Source organism: Myripristis murdjan, chromosome 22, assembly GCF_902150065.1.
Source record: "Myripristis murdjan chromosome 22, fMyrMur1.1, whole genome shotgun sequence".
Classification (NCBI taxonomy): domain Eukaryota; kingdom Metazoa; phylum Chordata; class Actinopteri; order Holocentriformes; family Holocentridae; genus Myripristis; species Myripristis murdjan.
The window spans coordinates 31,362,158-31,378,411 of NC_044001.1; the positions used below are offsets into that span (position 1 = coordinate 31,362,158).

General features: G+C 44.0%; 1 protein-coding gene across 3 annotated transcripts in view; it reads left to right on the forward strand.

The window, feature by feature from the left end:
- The window catches only part of ccdc88c (coiled-coil domain containing 88C), a 104,097-nt gene that overhangs the window by 55,003 nt on the left and 32,840 nt on the right, over positions 1 to 16,254 (forward strand). For all 3 annotated transcript variants that reach the window (XM_030082060.1, XM_030082059.1, XM_030082061.1), the window contains exons 12-22: positions 520 to 670; positions 867 to 1,048; positions 5,209 to 5,346; positions 5,455 to 5,739; positions 6,127 to 6,924; positions 7,975 to 8,102; positions 8,310 to 8,451; positions 8,862 to 9,011; positions 12,471 to 12,632; positions 12,721 to 12,998; positions 14,024 to 14,167. In XM_030082060.1, coding sequence (XP_029937920.1) covers positions 520 to 670; positions 867 to 1,048; positions 5,209 to 5,346; positions 5,455 to 5,739; positions 6,127 to 6,924; positions 7,975 to 8,102; positions 8,310 to 8,451; positions 8,862 to 9,011; positions 12,471 to 12,632; positions 12,721 to 12,998; positions 14,024 to 14,167 — 2,558 coding nt within the window. The remainder of the gene's footprint in view (positions 1 to 519; positions 671 to 866; positions 1,049 to 5,208; positions 5,347 to 5,454; positions 5,740 to 6,126; positions 6,925 to 7,974; positions 8,103 to 8,309; positions 8,452 to 8,861; positions 9,012 to 12,470; positions 12,633 to 12,720; positions 12,999 to 14,023; positions 14,168 to 16,254) is intronic.

Below are 16,254 nucleotides of genomic sequence, written 5' to 3' on the forward strand. Positions count from 1 at the left end.
AGCTGATTGTGAATGTGACATTATAGATGGGACAATAGCAGCTATTGGCACTGGATTCAGAAAACAGTGGGTCTTATCATTATGCTAGCGTAGGGTATTATTATTGTGGGTTCATAGTCTTTTTTTAGATGATTTTCCTTTTTTTTGATTCTATGATATGTATGATAATGTCTGCCACTATATTAGTCATTGGCTTCGGTTTCTTCACTTCAAATGTATCAAGATTAGTATTAGCCTTCAATAACTGATAATGTCAAACCATGGTATAACTCAGTAAAATTCATTACGTTTGTCTAGACAGGTGATGTAGTTTGTGCCAAATGATGTAATACATAAGTATAAAATCACTCTTTAGATGAAAATCTTTGGATTCCTCTGGAAAAAAATTTAGTCCAAAAATATTTCCATTATTGGTCTCTTTTGTTGAACGCTCATATATCTCTATTTTGATGTGTCTATCTGCTCTCATACAATCTGTTATGTGTGTGTGTGTGCGTGTGCGTGTGTGCATGTGTGCAGGAAAGGGACAGTGAGCGGCGGAGGCTGGAGGAGCTGGTGGAGGAGAACATGCTGCTGGAGATTGGGCAGAAGCAGAGTATGAATGAATCAGCTCATCTGGGCTGGGAGCTAGAACAGCTGACCAAGAACCACGACAACACTAACACTGAGAGTATGATGATTTTATTCCATTTTATTCAGAATCAGAAATACTTTATTGATCCCCAAGGGGAAATTCTTTTCTGTTCTATTCTATTCTATTCTATTCTATTCCAGTATATGAATCACTGGCCCTCTTGGTTAGTGACAGTGTGTTCTGTGTTATTATCCTCTCCTCTGTTGTACTGAAGAACTTTTCTGTGTTTCAGCTCGCAAGTCATTGGTCCATGAGCTGAACGAGTGTGTTTCCAGCCGGGTGTTGAAGCTGGAGAAAGAGAACCGGGAGCTGCAGGCTTCCATTGAGAGACTGCGTGAAGAGAATCACCTCCTGCAGGAGCAGCAGCTGCACAGCCAGGAGCTGGACAGGGAGAACCAGGGCCTCAGCAAGAAGGTAGGAGACAGGGATGTGTAGGGGTGTAGCCACAGATCACATGGAAATTAGCTTTATCTCTCACTCATGTCCACTGAAAACCACAAAAAGGCCTTGTTTTGCACCTCATCACTGTATGCTGTCATCTTCTAAATTACACTGGATTTAAAATATTAATAACCACTTGTATATCCCTGTCTACAAGTGCAAATAACATGAAATTTAGTGCCCATTTTCAACATTGCTCTACTGAGTTGCAAAGTGTGTGGGGTTATATAGATTGCCAGTACAGGTAAAAATCACATTCATTTTCTAAATTGCAATGTGACGTCAAGCCACATTTCAACACTTTGTTGCACCTGAAACTCCTGGCTGAATCATCAGTATAAACAAACAGCAACTACACTTAAGTAATTTGCAATGAAAGAACTGCATGCAGGCATTAGCAAACAGCAGACAACACAACCGGAGGCTGCTTTTATTGTTGCAGGTGACTTTATTCACTCCAACCTGAAGACAGTCTTCCTCAGATTTCATCAACATGTTTCCTGCCACACCAGAGGAGACAAGACATTGGACCAGGTTTATTCAAACACACCTGGAGCATACAGAGCAACACCCCTCCCCCACATAGGACAGTCAGATCACCTCTCCTTGTTTCTATCCCCTAAATACTCTCCACTCATCCAATGTGTGAAACCCACAGTGAGGACAATAAAAGTGTGGCCTGTGGGAACAGACTCTGTGCTACAGGACCGCTTCAAGCACACAGACTGGAATCTGTTTGCTACTCAGGCAACCACTCACCCCCATACTGACATCGAGAGCTACGCTTCCTCAGTAATGGATTATATCTCCACCACCGTAGACAGTGTCACCACCCAGAAAAAGATCACCATGTACCCTAATCAGAAGCCCTGGATGAACAGGAATGTTCGTCTACTGCTGAAGGCCAACAATACTGCCTTCAGATCAGGAGACGCACAAGCTTACAGTACAGCCAGGGCTGACCTGAAAAGGGGCATCAAGAAGGCCAAGCACTGCTACAAGCTGAAGGTTGAGGATCACTTCTCCAACTCCAACCCCCGACGCATGTGGCAGGGCATCCGTGTCATCAGTGAGCATGTTTACATGCACACCTTATTCCTGTATTAACTGGAATATTCGCAATATTCCAGTTGCGCAGGTGTCATATAAACACGTGCCGAACCCGATTAAGGTCATATTCCGGTTGCAGAGAATTCCAAATAAGACCCCTGGCATATGCCTGTTCCAACCGGAATATTGGGGCATGTAAACACCTTAGTCGGAAAATGCCCCGAACCGGAATAATCAGTCACGACTGCGCATGCTCGACCTGCAAGGAATTCTGTGGTGTCTTTGTTGCTGTGGTTACCTGCAAGCGGGGAAAACGGCATGGCGAACAGCAGCAAGAGCCAGGAGACTGCAGAACCCCCCCCCCTTCTCTGACACATCCTTCGTTAGCGAACTTAACAACTTCAACGCTCGGTTGAGAAGGATAACCATGTACCTGCAATAAAGGCAGAGATGGCTGCCGACCACCAACCACTGTCATTCTTCCCCACTGATGTTGTGCCGGATCAACGCACACAAAGCTGCAGGCCCTGATCGCATCCCTGGACGTGTGCTCAGAGCACGTCCTGGGGAGCTGCCGGGTCTCCTGACGGACTTATTCAACCTGTCCCTGGCCTGTGCTGTCGTTCCGACCTGCTTCAAATCCACCACCATCGTGCCGGTACCAGAACATTCCACCCCAGCGTGTCTCAATGACTACCGCCCAGTGGCACTCACCCCCATTATCTCCAAGTGCCTGGAGCAGCTGGTTCTGGCACACCTCAAATCCTGCCTGCCCCCCACCCTGAATCCCCACCAATTTGCCTACCGCAAGAACAGTAGTACAGAGGAAGCAGTCTCCACAGCGCTGCGCTCTGTCCTCTCACACCTGGACAATAACAACACATATGCGAGAATGCTGTTCATAGACTTCAGTTCAGCATTCAACACTGTCATCCCATCAAAGTTGGTAACCAAACTTGCAGATCTGGGCATCACAGCTCCCATCTGCAACTGGTTACTGGACTTTCTGACCAACAGGCTGCAACACGTCCAGTTAGACCACCACTGCTCCTCCACTCTCACCATGAACATTGGAGTACCACAAGGCTGTGTGTTGAGTCCGTTCCTCTACTCCCTCTTCACCCACAAATGCAAACCTGAACATCATCAAGTTTGCGGACGACACCACCGTGATTGGCCTCATCAAGAACAACAATGAGTCGGCCTACAGGGAGGAGGTGGATCGCCTGGCTGTGTGGTGCGAGGACAACAACCTGACACTCAACACCTCAAAAACCAAGGAGCGTGTGACCAGCTTCAAATTCCTGGGGATCCACATCTCACAAGACCTCTCCTGGACAAGGGCGCGGGAAGGGTGGTGCTGAGGGTGCTGCAGCACCCCCTGCTGAGGAGGGGTGGAATAAATGTCAAATTAATTTTACCACATTTCAAAGTCATTTTCTTTTGAAAATGACTTGATTGTGGCAGTCACTTAGGGTGTGGACAGGGGGAGAAAGTAAAACGTGTATTAATCTACTGCACCTAATGCAAGGAAAACGAAAAACATGTAAAACTGCAGAGGGGCAATCACACCGAGACACATCAGGCGGCACCATCAGTCGGCATCAGGCGAGCCGGCCGCGGCACCGGCCAGCATCAGGCAACTCACCTGTCAGATCCGGCAGACCTGACCGGGTGGGCGCGGTATCGGACGGTGCCGCGGCCGGCCATCCTGATGCCGACTGATGGTGCCGCGGCATGTGCGGGTCAATACGGTAGTCTAGAAAACTGGAGATTCCCCCCCCATACGCAGCACCCCCTGGCAAAAAGTAGTTCCCGCGCGCATGCTCCTGGACAACTAACTGCTCCAGCCTGGTCAAGAAGGCTCACCAGTGCCTCTTCTTCTTAAGGACTCTGAAGAAAAACCACCTCTCTTCAGACATCTTGGTGAACATGAGTTTGTCCCATAGACTTACATGCAGTCAGACTTCTTTTTGGAACTATCATAGTTGCCACCTGCTGGCTGGTTGGCTTGACTTTTTCTGTCCTGGTGGTTGTGGCCCAGACTGTGTACATAAAAACATAAAGAGATAATTCAACTACAAGTCCCACAGTGCATTGCTTTAAGAAACAGCCAATCACTAAGCTTAAAATGCTGTTGCTGCTGGTGAAGTTGAGTGTTGTAGCTTTGAGTTGAGTTTCATTTCAATAGCTTTGGTGTCATGCTTTGTTCCTGGTTGCAAACACCTGCATTTAATACAATATTATACTACATAATATTTAATATATTTGACTATATTATGAATATGTCCTCACCATGGTAACGTTGGCAGAGGCTCATGGATATTGTAGTATTTCATGTCATTTGACATACTGGACTCAGAGAAAAATGTGATTTCTCAAAGATGAAGTTGAAACATTTAGAAGGAATAGCATTTACATTACCACATGGTATCATTTCCTTATTCCAGAGACAATCTTGAGTCAGAGTTTAGTTATATAGTGGTGACTGTTAAAAGTAAAAATCTGAATGGGGAAAAAATAAAAGAACCTGCATCTCCACCTACTCAGATCATGAGTGTGTGCCATATTGGATTTTTCACCATTTTGAGTTACAGTTGTCCCTCGCTATAACGCGTTTCACCTTTTGCGGCCTCGCAGTTTCGCTGATTTTTTGTTAGTGCAATTTTGCATGCTTTTTTTTTTTTTTTTATTGGACTTATTTTTCTACGAAGGTTTGAACTTTGAGAGTGTTTAAACAAGAGAGAAAAGTGAGAAAATGTTAATGCCTGCCTGAGAAAAGTGTATAAAGTGTGTAGTGAGGGGTTTTACAGCCTTAAAACATCTATAATAATTGTAAAAAATAAAGCTGCCTACTTCGCGGATTTCGCCTATTGTGGGTTATTTTTAGAACGTTACTCCTGCAATTAACGAGGGACCACTGTACTTCCAATCCTTTTCACGTAGTGACTAATGGGCCAAGAATGTGACTGCATCATCTATATAACCAACCAATATGAAGGCAGAGAGGCCAAAAAGAAAAGACTATCACCTTTTTCATATTTGTATTGACTGATACTATTTTTTGTCTATGTGTTTGTTAGCTGGAGCGTCTTCAGGGCCTATTGGATCAGGAGAGGCTGACCAATCAGGACATGGAGTCTCTGGGGGAGGAGCTTCTCAGAGAGAAACAGAGTATGGAGAGAGAAATGCATACCCTGAGGGCTGAGAAAGACAGACAGGTACTTATACACAACAAACTCCACTCTACTGTACTAGATTTTAGAGCTGAAGCCCTGACATCAAAGCTGTTTGTTGATGCTCTTTTCTCCCCTGCCTCGTCCAATCAGATTTTGGAGTTGGAGAGCGAGCGGCAGCACTTGTCGGACGCGGTGGCATCACTTCATGAGCGCGCTCAGTCCAACAGCGAAGAGAGGGTCCGTGAGGTAGAGGCAGAAAACTGCCAGCTGCACCAAAACCTCACTGATGCTGGCTCCCGATTGGCCAGCCTAGAAACCCAGCTCAAACTAGCCAATGAGGAGGCAAAGAGTCTGAGGGAGAAGGCGGGACGATGTGAGGAGGTGGAGAGAGAAGCTATGAGGCTGGAGAGGAGTAGAGATGCCCTGAACAGAGAAGTAATACTACTTTCCCTCAATTTTCCTTGAAGTAGTTTCAAAAAAATTCTCTTGTATCTGCTGGTTGCAGCTTCATTTAATGTACATCATATTTATATAAAGTGAAATAGTCAAAGCCACAAAGCCATTGTTTTATGACTTCAGGATCTCAACTACAATTTAAAATAAGGTTCTGAGGGTTTGAACAAAAATGCATTTGTCATGATGGACATACTGATGGGACTGGAAGAAGTGGTTAAAATTTGCATTCTACATTGTTCCTTATAGGGGGCGGAATATCAAAATGCAGAAAATGTAGCTATTTTTTTTTGTTTGTTTCTATGTGAATTGGGTGGGGAGGTACTAAATAATAAATACAAGTTCTGCATGTTTGTGTTTGACCTCTAGGTGGCAACTCTGCGTGCATCCATTGACCGGTCGGAGGCTCTGGAGAGGGACGTGTCCTCCCTGGAGCAGGATGTGCGCAGGCTGAAGCGGGAGGCAGAGGAGGCATGGCAGGAGCTGCAGCGGCTAGGGAGGTGCGAGGAGGAGAACAGCCTGCTGACGAAAGAGAATGTGGAGCTGCGATGTTCCCTGGAAAACCTGCGCTCTTCGGCCTCCCACCTAGCTGCCCTGCAGGAGGAGCACAGGGAGGCGCAGAGGGAGAGGGAGCAGCTGCAGACCAGGCTGGAGGAGGCCAGAGAGGAAGCACTGGGAGAGAGGAAGAGGGCGGAAAGGCTGGAACTTAATGTGGCGGGGCTGAATCAGGAGAAACACCGCCTGGAGGATGAGAGAGACAGGAGGAGAGAGGAGAGAGAGGAAGCTGAGAGGGAGAGGCAGGAGAGGCAGGGCAGGGAGGAGGAGCTGCGAAGAGAAGTGGACAAGCTAAAGGAGGAGAGGAGGAGGAGGGAGGAGGGCGAGGAGGAGAGGAAGAAGCTCCAGTTGGACCTCGAGCAGTCGGAGAAGGACAGGAAACACCTGGAGAAGGAGAGCTGGCGGATGCGAACGCAGCTGGAGGCGAAAGATGTGGAGCTAGAGGAGAAATCCATGCAACTGGTCACGCTGGAGAGGGAGGCTGGTCCTCTCAATAAGGAAGTTGATAGGCTGAAGGAGGTGTCAGTCAAAGCCAAGGAGCTGGAGAGGGAGAACAAGGAGCTTCAGAAACAGGCCACGATCGACAAGAAGACTCTGGCTACTCTGAGAGAGGTACAACACACGCTGTTTCACACTGTGGTCCCACTATAATGCGTTGATATTCCTGAAGGCCATGAACAATATTTTTTGATTGAAACTGCTGATTTTCAGTATTTATGCGGGTATTCAATAGAGGCCATGTTCATGCAAAAAGATGACAAACAGGTCAATGTTTTCCCCCAGAATTTTATTCTCACCAGGGTGGATTTAGGTGATTGACAGAAAATTAATGTATCATAATTTTGGTAATCAATTAATTGTTTTAGTCATTTATCATGTAAAAATAGCAAACATTCCCTGGTTTGCAGCATTTGACCAAATGATTTATCAGTTAATCAAATAAATATTGACAATGAAGATAATTGTCAGGAGCAGTTCTACTGCTGAAACCAAGGAGAACAGTTTAAAAACTGGAAGTGAGAAAGTGTTCACAAACAATGTACAAGAACTTAACTGATTCCTCTGGTGTTGCTTAGACTCCAAAACTGGCCTCTCCGTTATGAGATTTATGTAGAAATTTGCTGAAATGACACCAGCTTTTCCAGCTTATAAACATCATTCAATCCCATTCAAGTTGTCATATACAATCTCAAAGCCAAGCTTAAGAGTTATATCGTAACATATTCTTTGGAGGAGATTTATTGGGCAAAAGAGATCAGCAGAAAATATACTTTATATTTCTTACATCTTCTACTTTTGCAAGTCAGTGGCCATACTCACTTACACTTGAGATTTAGATGTCACTTCTTATCTATCACTATAGTCCTTTAGGGTTACTTCAGGCCATTTAGTTGGGATAATGCCTGAAAGTAGTCTATGTGGAATAACCAGCATTATCATCCCACATTTATCACGTAAAACAGTTGCAGTGTCTGATAACAAGAAGTTAGTTTGGGCTCTGCTACACTGTGGCTTTCAAAGGTTACTTACTTATAATATATGTTAGTAAATGTCGAATCATAAATTCCTTTAGGAAGAGATGCTAATCTGGAAAATGAAGCCTATTTATCATTAGCAAAAAATCCCACCCATATTCGTGTTACATGGCCTTCTGTGATGTAGGAGCTGGTGTCAGAAAAGCTGAGTGTGCAGCAGCAGAGTGTGGAGCTGGAGAGACTGAACCAAGAGCTGGAGAAGATCGGACTGAACAGAGAGAGACTGCTGCAGCAGGAATATACACTGGAGGACAGGTAACACGCACACACATACACACACACACACAGCCCACAGGGATATTTTGGCTGTTAAACTACTTTATATCATTTAAATAATACGTTTTTAGGCTATTCATCCCTTTATTCATGTAATTGGTGTGTGGGTTGGTAATTTATTCACTTAGTAATTGAGTTTTACTGATGATTGATTATGTTGTGTGTGTGTGTGTGTGTGTGTATCAGTAGGTACAGGCTACTTGAGTCTCGGCTAGAGGAAACTGTCCAACAGACAATGAAGATTAAAGAGGAGAAGATCTCCAGTCTGGAGCAGAAACTACAGGAGAGCAACACACTCAATGCCACACTGCGCACTGAGCTAGCCAATGTGAGGACATACATCCACGGGGGGTGGGGTGGGGGTAACGAATCAAATGTTCTCACATCAGCTGGCTAATGAGTTGTAAAGGAAGACGTTCCAAGCCAATAGGATCTGGTTGTTCAGAGTTACAAAAAGTGCATAAAAAGACAAATTTTGGTATTTACCTCAAAAATTCCTATGTGTTTTCAGTCTAATTTTCCTTTTCTGATGAACTGTGCTTTTAAACACACAGCCACCACAGATCTTAAATTGAAAAGACAGACCCGGCCCTGTGCAAATGCAAATGAAAATGCAAATGCAAGAAAAGCATCATGGAATATACAATGATCTTGAGTTGACATCATTTGTGATATTATCATTGTGGGGTTACATTGTGTATTGTGGTATAATGTGCTTTTGACATCTTTCTGCCATAGGCTTGTCAGACTTTGCCTGCTCTGTGTCAACAACGCAAGGGGGAAGAAATCCACAACTTCCAGCAGCCCTCTGGGCAAGACCAGGGTCATGGGTCGGCCACTGTGGAGCTGCTGCGCATGAAAGATCATCTCATTGATGTTGAGAAGAATGTGAGATTGAAAACCTTCTGGAGATTTAACCTTTGTTATTGTTATTATATTATATTGTGTTTTTTTTTTTTTTTTAAATATGTTTCTATTTTTACAATTACAATTCACATTTGGCAGAGGGTTTTATCCAAAGCGACGTTAATTTTTATACACCAACAAGCAAAGATCAATTCAGGAGAGACCAATGACATCAATGCCAGAAAGTTCTGGTCCAAAGGACATAGGTGCTACAAGGCAGTGATACAAAGCAGTGCAAAGAGGGAATATATAGTGTTGCAAAATTCCAGGAATTTTCAAAGTTGGAAAATTTCCATGGGGATTTTTGGAAATTAACAGGAATTTTCGGGAATTTATATTCACTGCATTCACCCGGTCATATACATATATACATAATAAACATTTTGGTTTGTTATGAGCAGATATGCATGCAAACATGTTACATTATAATGAATTTCCAGGGAATTTTCGGGAATTTTCCCTAGCTGAGTCAAACTGTCGTGAATATTGGCATAACCAGTGTTCGAAATAAGGGGGAGCAAAGGGGAGCACAGCTCCCCTGGTGGTGACATGAGCTCCCCTGGCTGGAAACATTGTGAAATTTTGGGGGAGCAGTGCCTGCTCGGTGCCAGCCAGCACCGCACAGTGTGCATGGCCACCCGGTCAGGTCTGCCAGATCTGGTTGATTATTATTATCAGCTGATTATTGATTGTGCAATGCCGCGATTCGCAGTTAATCGCACTACATGCATTAAACAATTTTGTGGAAGCAGGAGGACGGCATGATTTACGTCATATCCACGTTCGCGCACTGCGTGACCGTGCATGTGCTCATGCATGAGCGCCCGTACCATACTGGAGCACACCCCCTCCAACCGTGCCAGAGTAATTTTAAGCTGATTTTATTAAACAGTCAAATGTTACTTTGGTGGTCCGTAGATTAATTTTTATCATGTGGATTGAAGTTTGCGTAGCCCATATAAATGCTCGGGAAATCTGTTGTTCAAATGAAATTAACCTGATCCAGGGCGTTTTATGTAAATATCCTACATTAAGATATTAATGGTATCACCCGTGTGCAACAAATTTTCTCTTTATAATAATCCTATGTCTGTTCTGTTGTAGGATATTAATACAACGACCAGCAGTTATACAGCGTTAGTAAGAGGTGTAGGCTGTTAATTCAGGCATAGGACTGTGTGCAGTACTATTGTTAAGGTGTGCATATGAAGTGGTTCAAACTACCCATTAAAATGCATAGAAATGCAGGAAATTAAATTGTGATGCTGATGTGATGATCATCTGTCTCAGTGGAAGTGCTGTAGCCTAGTGGAGTATAGGCTACTGATTGATGATCATCAAATGTGCTCGAAATTATTTGCATATGTACAGTTGAATTTGCATTGAATCATGCAACATATTCGTTTCCACCAAAATGCAAAGTTGACTGTTAATATTATAAGTTTTATATTTAAGTTTTATTTCACACACTTGGGTATGGGGATGATGATTTTACAGTATGCTGGCATTGTGACCTTTGGGTTAGAGGTGAGTCCTGAGTTCAGGACATTAGGGTTTCCATTTCCAAAATGGTGATATTGATGTTGACATTCATTTTATTGATTATTGTTTATTTTTGCCCCATTAACCTTAAGTTAACAACAACAAAAATTTAATTTCTTAATTTCTTAATTTCTTATAAGCTTAAACTTCCATGGAAACTTTTTAAAAACCTCATTCAAATTGATGACAAGAAAAAAAAACGAAAATTCCCAAAATTCCCAAGCCAAATTTTCCTGGGAATTTTTGGAAAAATTGGAAAAAAAGTGACAGCAAAAATGTTCTGAAAATTTCCAATATTCCAGAGCGAAAATTCCCATGGGAATTTTCGGAAACTTTCTGGGAAATTTACCGGAAACTTTCCACCCCTTTGCAACACTAGGAATATATAGAGTGCATAAAGATGGAACAAGGAGGAAGACATGGAGGCAGATTTTTTTAAACACAGTCCATTAGGTGAGCAGGCGTTCCCCGAAGAACTAGGTTTTCAGCCTTCTCTTAAAGAGTGAGAGGGACTCTGGGGATCGAATGGAGTGTGGTAGCCCATTCCACCACCAAGGAACCATAGAGGAGAAGAGTCTAGCTAGCGATGTAGGACCATGTTATGCTGGCAGCACCAGGCGCCACTCCATGGTGGAGCAAAGACGGTGGGAAACCTGCAACAGGTTTACACTCCTTCCTGCCAGGGGGAGTGTAAAGGGAGAGTCCGGGTAGGTAGGAGCAGTTTTGGTTGCTGCTCTGTAGGCGAGTGTCAAGGACTTGAATTTGATGTGAGCAATGACTGGGAGCCAGTGGAGGGATGAGCAGCTGAGTGACATGTGCTGTTTTGGGCTGGTTGAAGAGCAGATGCACCGCCGTGTTCTGGATCATCTGCAGAGGCTTGAACGTGCCTGTCAGGAGCCCTGCCAGTGAAGAGTTGAAGTAGTCAAGGCCTGAAATCACGATCACCTTTTCTAGCAGTTGTGCTGCATGTTCAGACAGGTATGGTCTGATTTTCCTGATATTGTACAGGGCAAATTGGCATGAGCAAACCGCACAGGCTACATGTTCCTTAAAGGTCATCAATCATGACATCCAAGTTTCTGGCAGATCTTGTGGGAATGACCTGAGTAGAATCCAGTTGGATAGTGATCTGTTGTTGTACAGAGGGACTGGCTGGTAGAGCAGTCACCACCTTCAGGTAGAGCAGAGGACTGACTGGCAGGTCTAGCTGATCGCAGTGTTTCCACTACAGACAGGAATGCAGTCTCAGTAGAGTGTCCACTTTTGAAGCAGGACTGGTACGGATCATGTGGGTTATTTTTATCAAAAAATTGGTTAAAGACTGTGAACTGAAGTGTTATGGACAGAAAGGACAGGAGTGAAATTGGCCTGTAAGTTTCAACCAGGGATGGATTAAGTGTAGATTCGTTTAGTAGCAGGGCGACATGGGCCTGCTTAAAAGTTGTGGGGAACACCGGTTGTGAGTGAGGAGTTAATGATGTGTGTGATAGCAGGGGTAAGTGTGGATGAAATATCCTGCAGGAGGTCGGAGGGTATAGGGTCCAGTGGGCAGGTAGGATGGGTAGTAGGACGAGAGGTGGGTAGTAGGATATAAATTAGTATATACATTTATTCTTATGCTGCATTTTTTGTCATTTTAATATTTTTATGCAGTATATATTTTCATTAATTTTTTTTCTCAGTGTCCTCTACTGTTGCTTTTTTTTTTATATACATGTTGTGAATTCATATATTTTTGCTCCTTTTCTCCATATATATCTTCTTAATTTGTACTAATTTGGTAAATGATAGTTATGTTAATGTTTGCTCTTTTCCCATTTTATTTTATATTGTCATTACTTTATTACTGTGTTATGTTGTTTATGAAATCTTTGTTTCTGGTGTTGTATTTTTATCCAGAATGCCTCACTGCAGGCAGAGAGCAGTTTATTAAAGGAGCAGCTAAAACAGCTGGAAAACCAGAACACTTCCCTGAACAACCAGGTGGTGGCGCTGCAGCGACACACCACTACCCTGCAGGAGCAGAACACAACCCTACATACACAGACAGCAAAACTGCAGGTAAATACCACACACTGAGAAAAATGGGTAACATAAACGGTTTTGGCTGTAATGATATATAAATAAAATGAGTCTTCCTGCGTTTTAGGTGGAGAACTCTACCATTTCCTCCCAGAGTGCCTCTCTCATGGCCCAGAATGCTGTGCTGCAGGGCCAGGTGGCCGCCTTGGAGACAGAGGCGGAGTCATGGCAGCGTCAGCGTGAGGAGGCGCGGCGAGGCCGGGAGAGCGTGCTCAGCGACCACGAGCGCTTGCTGAGTGTGCACGAGAGGCAAGCGCATGAGTATGAGCAGCTGATCAGTCAGCATGCCTCGTTGAAAGGCAAGCAGAGGGCACTGGAGAGCGAGCACAGGGCACTGCACAGCAAGTAAGTTCATGAGACTAGGCATGTGAAGAATGGGGAATGGCCAAAAAGTTGGCTCCTTATGAGTGGAATTCTCTCTTTTATTATCATTATTATTTTTTTTTTTTTTTACTCCCACTAGGTTGATCCAGTAAAAGAAACACCAGATGCAGGGTTGGGCAATATATCAATAATGTATCGATTTTGTGATATGAGACTATATATGATCTGGGATTTTAAATATCGTAATATGGTGATACAGCATATGTTTTGTCATATCCTAGTTTTAAAGGCTTCAGTGAAGGGGACAGTTAAGGGATGCAATTTTCTGAACTAATTATTAGTTATATGCCTCTGCCTTTTTGGTCATTATATTCAAATAACTAATGACAACATTTGGTTTCCTGATCATTAAGAGGAAGAGAGAGGAGAGGGGAAGCAGTTTCCAGCTTTGGGGTGAGAAAGCGAAGAAGATAACAAGTAGTGCAAAGAATTATTACTCCTACCAATAAAGTAATACCAGTACTTTTGAAATGAGAAATGTATTATGTTTTGTGGTCAGTCCCACCTTTGACCCTCCAGTGGAAACGTGACAACTAATGTTTAACTCGGTGAAGATAAGGACTCAGTTCATATTTGCTAAGACCCAAATGCTGTGTTTAACTTGCATTCATCCAAATAAAACAGGGGTGTCCATTCATGTGCCATGGAGGGCCAAGAGGGTGCAGGTTTTCATTCCAACCCAGACGTCCACCATGTGACTTCACTGATCACCTCACCTTGTATCAGAACAGAGAAACTAATCAGTGAAATCACCTGGTGGAGGTCTGGGTTGGAATGAAAACCTGCAGCCTCTTGGCCCTCCATGACATATGATTGGACACCCCTGAAATAAACCACCCTACAGTAACATTAACACTGTCTTTCCTACAGTTTGCACAAACTGTAGGAAAAACAGAAAATAAAATTGCATAAAATAAAATTGGAATTGTGTACTTGGTTTCACGTAGCTACGCTGAAGGGAATAATATGCCCCTCTCTCTTTGTAGGTATTGCACCTTGCTGCAGCAAAAGGAAAAATGGGAGGAACAGGAACGGTGTGGCCAGAAGGAGAGAGAGGAGCTAAACCAGGAAGCCCAGAAGAATCGGCTCCTGCAGCAGGAGAATCTGCAGCTGAAATCAGAAGTAGATCGGTATGTGCTTGCACACATATGCACATGCACTCATTTTAAATTTACTCCCATACATTTACATGCACCCATAAACCAGATTATTCACTTAAGCATCTGCAGAGAAAAATCCACAAAAACCCATGTACTTACCTGTTACAAGTTCTGTGCAAAAACAACAACAGCCCTGGTTAGATTTGTTCCACACTGCAAAAACAGCCCTTCTAGAAATAAGCCAAATATTCCTAAATCTAGTCAAATTGTCTTATATTGAGCAAAAAAATCTGCCAATGGGGTAAGAAAATTTTACTTGGCTAGAATTCTTAACACTAGCAAAAAAGTCTAGCCACTACAATACCATAATGAGCCTTAAAACTAGACAAAAATGCCAGAATTTAAGCAAGCTGTGCTTATTACAAACAATGAAATCTCACTTATTCAGATAATTTGCTTAAAATGAATATTTTAGTCTCTTGATTGAGCTGACTTTAAGAATTTATACCTTAATATAAGATTAACAACTATCAAAAACAAGCAGCCAATAAGACACAATTTCTTAAGATAAGATAAGATATTCCTTTATTAGTCCCACGGTGGGGAAATTTCACGCATTACAGCAGCAAAGTGGATAGCAAGATATGAAGCATAATTTACATTAAAAACAGTATAAACAGATAATAAATAGCAAAAAGCAATATAAACATTATAAAAAAGGAATATAGAAAAACAAAATAGAAATATGAACAATTTAAACAACAGAAAAAAAACCTAAACCTGGGGAACAACCCGCTCCGACGGAGGTTCAGGGTTAATGTGAAACCATGAGACCAAGTGGGTGGGGCAGCGGGGAGTGGAGGGGATGGGGGGGTTAAGGTGCTGAGAAGAGGAGAATGTGCATTATAGTGCAGTCAGTGCAGTCTTGGGGAGTGTGTGGTCTACTGGGAGCACTGCTTGTTGTAGAGTCTGACGGCTGCAGGAAGGAAGGACCTGCGATAACGTTCCTTCACACACTTTGGGTGAAGCAGTCTATCGCTGAAGGAGCTCTCCAGTGCAGTTAAAGTGTCCTGCAGGGGGTGGGAGCAGTTGTGTTGTGGGTCCAGTCCAGTTTATTGTTTAAGTGAACTCCCAGGTACTTATAAGATGTCACCATCTCAATATCCGTTCCCTTGATGTTCACCGGTGTCGGGGGGCAGAGTGCTTGTCTGCAGAAATCCACTACCAGTTCTTTGGTTTTCCCCGCATTGATCTGGAGGCAGTTCCACTGGCACCAGTCCACAAAGCCCTGCGTCAGTTCTCTGTACTCTCCGTCATCCCCATCTGTGATGAGGCCGACGATTGCAGAGTCATCAGAGAACTTCTGCAGGTGACAGGTGGGTGTGTTGTATGAGAAGTCTGCAGTATAGAGGGTGAAGAGGAACGGAGCCAGGACCGTTTCCTGCGGGGCCCCCGTGCTGCAGACTATGGTGTCGGACACACAGTCCCTGGTCCTCACATACTGTGGACGGTTGGTGAGATAGTCCAGAATCCAGTGTATGAGGTGATGGTCCACCCCGGTGTGCTCCAGCTTGTCTCTCAGAAGTACAGGCTGTATTGTATTAAAAGCACTGGAGAAGTCAAAAAACATGATTCTCACAGTGCTCCCAGGTTTCTCCAGGTGAGAGAGAGCTCGGTGTTGGAGGAAGATCACAGTGTCATCCACCCCAATGCCAGGCTTGTAGGCAAACTGAAGTGGATCTAGTGATGGTCTCTCCAGGGGGCGGAGATGAACAAGGACCAGCCGCTCCAGGGTCTTCATCAGGTGGGATGTTAGCGCCACCGGCCTGTAGCTGTTGAGATCCTTGGGGTGCGGAGTCTTGGGCACAGGTACCACGTAGGATGTTTTCCACAGCTGTGGCACTCTCCTCAGCTTCAGGCTCAGGTTGAACATGTGCTCAACAACATCCTCAAGTCCTGCACAGCTGATGCTGTCTGTACCTGCAGCCTTCCTTGATCCTCCGGAGCTGGTTTCTCACCTGGGTTGTTGTGAGAGACAGGTTGGAGCAGGGGGGCTGTGTGCTGGAAGGTGTGGGTGGGGGGGTTGGGCTGATGATGTGAGCAGTGGGGGTGGCTCT